At 40.2% G+C, this 5,232-nt stretch overlaps 1 protein-coding gene across 1 annotated transcript in view; it reads left to right on the top strand.

Annotated features, from left to right (window-relative positions):
• RBBP4 (retinoblastoma binding protein 4) overlaps nt 1-5,232 on the top strand; it is a 40,498-nt gene that overhangs the window by 13,784 nt on the left and 21,482 nt on the right. The window contains exons 4-8 of the mRNA XM_011955410.1: nt 2,306-2,479; nt 2,821-2,936; nt 3,054-3,214; nt 3,312-3,438; nt 3,577-3,654. Of these exons, the coding sequence (XP_011810800.1) occupies nt 2,306-2,479; nt 2,821-2,936; nt 3,054-3,214; nt 3,312-3,438; nt 3,577-3,654 (656 nt within the window). The remainder of the gene's footprint in view (nt 1-2,305; nt 2,480-2,820; nt 2,937-3,053; nt 3,215-3,311; nt 3,439-3,576; nt 3,655-5,232) is intronic.

Raw genomic sequence — 5,232 nt, 5'->3', positions numbered from 1 at the left:
AGAGGTTGCAGTGAGCCGAGATTGTGCCACTACACTCCAGTCTGGATGACAGAGCAAGACCCTGTCTTAAAAAAAAAAAAAAAAGAATAGCGCTGTATAGCAATGCGATTGACAAGAATATTTTTATTTATTTTTAAGTTACTCTCACAACTTCTTTGCTTTGTGGATAAGGTATTTGAGGCTCAGAAACTGAAGGCCTTCCCTGAATCACCAAACTAAGTAAGTGACAGAGCCACTTAGGGGCCTGGGTCTGACTCTTACTTTGGAACTTTTGCAACCATATCATGCTGTCTTCTATTACTCTTTGATCATTAACCACCTTTGTTTATATATTGCTTTGCCAAGATTTACATAATCACACGTTATGTTGTTATACATATTATAATGGTACTTGAGAGAACTCTCTAAGTGCATATAGTAGTCATGTGTGAATAAAAAATGTTTTCATCTAGTTGTTGCCTACCTGGTTTATTTCAACCAGGGACTTTGGTTGGCATGTGTAAGTGGGTGTAGCAAAATGGAACTGGCTGCTGTGGCTCTGTTTTTCCTCACTGAAATAAAAGAAGCAGTGTAAGGAGAAGATAAACGGCATGATGGTATTTCAGAACATTCATCCCAAACTAGAGCTTCAGACAAGCAATGCAAGAAGGGCACTTTAGTGTTTAGCACACTGTGTACTTAATATTCATTATAGTAGTAGCATTGGTTTTATTTATTCGGCATACTTATTTGTACTTTGAAATTTGAAAACTTGATTAAGATCTGTTTTTGAAGTATGTGGGCAAAGGATTACCCAGGTGCCGAGGCAAGGGACTGAAGGCACAAACTGTTTCAGTATAATGAAGAAAATAGTTAAAATAAAGAATAGTTATAATACAAAGTAGATATAGAGATGATCTTGGACATTATCAGTCATTGGTATAATCATTATTAATCATCAACTTTTAATATTACTCCTTGTTATATTACTAATATAACCAAGGAATAACTGGTGGGTATAGGGTCAGGTGCTGAAGGAACATTTTGAGAAGTGACCTAGAAGGCAAGAGGTGAGCCCTCTGTCAGGCCCGCATAAGGGCCGCTTGAGGGCTCCTTGGTCAAGCGGTAACGCCAGTGCCTGGGAAGGCACCCATTACTTAACAGACCGTGAAAGGGAGCCTCCCTTTCCTTGGAGGAGTCAGGGAACACTCTGCTCCACTAGCTTCTTGTGGGAGGCTGGATATTATCCAGGCCTGCCTGCAGTCATCCAGAGGCCTAAACCCCTCCCTGTGGTGCTATGCTTCAGTGGTTACGCTCCTTGTCCACTTTCATGTTCCTCCCTTACTCCTGATTCCTCTTTGAGGTTCTTAGAAAATAGCAGTAGAAGAAATAGTGAAAGTCTTAAAGTCTGATCTTTCTGATAAGTGCATAGAAGGAAACTCTGACGCATGCTGCCTTCCCTCAGATTCAGCTACCTAAAAGTGAAGGGTCCCCTGTCCTGTGATAACGTGACTTTGACCTTACCAATCACTTGGACGACTCACCCTCCTTGCCCTGCCCCCTTGTCTTGTATGCAATAAATTATCAGCGCATTTAGCCATTCAGGGCCACTACGGATCTCCAGATCTTGGTGGTAGTGGTTCCCCAGGCCCAGCTGTTTTCTCTTTATCTCTTTTGTCTTGTGTCTTTATTTCTTACGATCTGTCGTCTCTGCACACGGGGAAAATACCCGCTAAGCCCTGTAGGGCTGGACCCTACATCAGTAGAATTCTAGTTTTCCTTAATTTCAGACAGTAATATAATGCAGCCATCTCTCAGAATCCGTGGGGAATTGTTTCCAAGACCACCTTCGGATACCAAAATTCACAGATGGTGAAGTCTCTGATACAGCATGGCATAATGTTTGCACATAACCTATGCAGATCTTCTCATATACTTTAAAATGTCTTTAGATTACCTATAATACCTAATACAATGTAAATGTTATATAAATAGGCTGTATTGTTCAGGGAATAATGATGGGGGGAAATCTGTACGTGTTCAAGACATGCATTGTTTTTCTGAATATTTTCACTTAATGATTAGTTGAATTCATGGATGAAGAACCCACTGATATGGCGGGCTGACTGTATTTCTCATTAGGTATTTAACTACCTGGAATCACAGGCGAAGAAAAGCACTTTATAGTGCTAGCAAATGTATAGATTACATCTAGTATTATGCCAGTTTGTTCCTACGGAAAAAAAATCCTTGCCTGTGTTTTTATACTCTGGGTACCCTAGAGTAGCTCTTGTTTTGTCCTCACTTGCAATTAATTTGTTTACAGAATTTGGAGGTTTTGGTTCAGTTAGTGGAAAAATTGAAATAGAAATCAAGATCAACCATGAAGGAGAAGTAAACAGGGCCCGTTATATGCCCCAGAACCCTTGTATCATCGCAACAAAGACTCCTTCCAGTGATGTTCTTGTCTTTGACTATACAAAACATCCTTCTAAACCAGGTATGTGCCCCTTTCTATTCAAATACAAATGAGTCACTGTGGGAATACATGGTTCCACTCACTCTGAGTTTAATTGCATGTTACTCTGTGTAATTTTAACATCTTGTGATTTGTATTGATATGTGTATGTTTTTCTTCATTTTGCCTACGTGAAAAAATAATGCCTTTTTACATAGAACAAAATACTGGTGCTGTTTAAGCATTATCTATTTGGTCATAATGGTTCCTATATCATTTATAAATGTTAAGAGCTTTAGACATCTTGATCAAAATTCCATTATGTTCAGTAGGCCCAGAGAACCAGTGGACTGGGTAGTCTTGATGTGTCTGTCACTTTGCAGATCCTTCTGGAGAGTGCAACCCAGACTTGCGTCTCCGTGGACATCAAAAGGAAGGCTATGGGCTTTCTTGGAACCCAAATCTCAGTGGGCACTTACTTAGTGCTTCAGATGACCACGTGCGTATCCTTCCCATTTTGAAGCAAATCTGGGCTAGTTACCAGTTGGTTTCTTTTTTGGGGTGTGTGGGGAGGTGAGAATCTTCCTTTTATATAATGGTTAATTTTACATTTAAGACCATCTGCCTGTGGGACATCAGTGCTGTTCCAAAGGAGGGAAAAGTGGTGGATGCGAAGACCATCTTTACAGGGCATACGGCGGTAGTAGAAGATGTTTCCTGGCATCTGCTCCATGAGTCTCTGTTTGGGTCAGTTGCTGATGATCAGAAACTTATGATGTGAGTAGAATCAGGGTTTTTTCTTAATATCTTGTCTAAGTTTTATGTTTAGTTACCATTTCAAGGTTTTTTTCTTTTTTTTTTTCTTCCACTGAAGTTGGGATACTCGTTCAAACAATACTTCCAAACCAAGCCACTCAGTTGACGCTCACACTGCTGAAGTGAACTGCCTTTCTTTCAATCCTTATAGTGAGTTCATTCTTGCCACAGGATCAGCTGACAAGGTCAGTTTCATTTATTTTAATAGAAAACATAATTTAATTTCTCTAGCTTTTTTTGAATTGCAGAGATTTTATTTACAGTATTTTTTTTTTTTCTTATCTTAAAAAATGAATTACTCTTGTTTTTCTTTTTGTACGTAGACTGTTGCCTTGTGGGATCTGAGAAATCTGAAACTTAAGTTGCATTCCTTTGAGTCACATAAGGATGAAATATTCCAGGTAAGAGAAACTAGTGCTACTAATTTTGTTTTTGTTTTTTTCTAAGAAAAACCTGGATGTATGAGTGGGCACACATGTGCTTTATGCCGTTGCTAAAAATAGAAATCTATATTCCTATGCTGCTTTCTGTGGGAATTGTTATTTCTTTGTTATTTCTATACTTTTTCAAACTGGTTATTGGCCACCTACATTCTTCAGATATTAAGAAAACTAGGCCAGGTGTGATGACTCATACCTGTAATCCCAGCACTTTAGGAGGCTGAGATGGGTGGATTACCTGAGGCCAGGAGTTTGAGACCAACCTAGCCAACATGGCAAAAACCTGTCTCTTTATTTTTTAATAAAAATTTACAAAGAAAGGAAAACTAGTGCCTGATTATTTTTTCAGCCTTCTTTCTGACACTTAGTGATCTCTTCCCTTCTTCCAATATATTCTTTATTCTTCATTGGATGCCACATATGTTGATTTCTCAATCCAAGCCTAAACCTCTGGCTCCGTATTTTCTGCCTCATCAACTTAAACCTATTTATGCCTAGTGTTCCATTATTGGAACGCTAAGCATGTGGGAGTTTATATCCTACTGCTCAAGGTCATCGCCAAGGTCTGATTGCAAAAATTAAAAAAAGAAATAATTGTTGCACTATGTTCAAAGCTTGTTGCTAGGGCACTATGAGAGATTACATTATGTAGCCTTTGCTGTCAAGGAGCTCCCTTTTTTTTTGGGGACGGAGTTTTGCTCGTTGGCCAGGCTGGAGTGTAGTGGTGCAATCTCGACTCACTGCAACCTCCACCTCCCAGGTTCAAGTGATTCTCCTGCCTCAGCCTCCCGGGTAGCTGGAATTACAGGCGCCCACCACCATGCCCACCTAATTTTTTGTGTTTTTAGTAGAGATAGGGTTTCACTATGTTGGCCAGTCTGGTCTCGATGATCCACCTGCTTCGGCCTCCCAAAGTGCTGGGATTACAGGAATACGCTACCGCACCCAACCGAGCCCAAAATTTTATAGTGAGGGAGGGCTTGTTTAGAAATTACTATAATAAAAGATTTTGTCAAGTGTTATGAACCTGAGGGTGGTAAAGATTAATTCTGGTGTGTGAAGGTGGCATCTGAACTGGGCTTTAGGTGAACCATACTCCTACATACTCAGTCTCTTATTTTCTACTTTTCAGCCCGCCTTGGTGAACGTTTTATCCTTACCCTATCTCTTTGCTTTGCTTGTGATGATGTGTTCTGACTTATGTGTAATACAGAACTCATAACAAATACTTAGGAACATAGTTATTGTATATGTCATCTGTACTTTAGTTCTTAGGTCAGAATTGGATTGCATTTGGGTAGAGGCCAGAATTAGCCAATAAGAATAGACAGTAGGTAGGCTGGGTGCAATGGCTTATGCCTGTAATCCCAGCACTTTGGGAGGCCTAGGCAGGTGAATCACGAGGTTAGGAGTTCGAGACCACCCTGACCAACATGGTGAAATCTTGTCTCTACTAAAAATACAAAAATTAGCCAGATGCCGGGTGCGGTGGCTCAAGCCTGTAATCCCAGCACTTTGGGAGGCCGAGACCGGCGGATC

The sequence above is a fragment of the Colobus angolensis genome, unplaced genomic scaffold (genome assembly GCF_000951035.1).
Source record: "Colobus angolensis palliatus isolate OR3802 unplaced genomic scaffold, Cang.pa_1.0 Scaffold4, whole genome shotgun sequence".
Classification (NCBI taxonomy): Eukaryota; Metazoa; Chordata; class Mammalia; order Primates; family Cercopithecidae; genus Colobus; species Colobus angolensis.
This window is presented reverse-complemented; position numbering and strand designations above follow the sequence as displayed.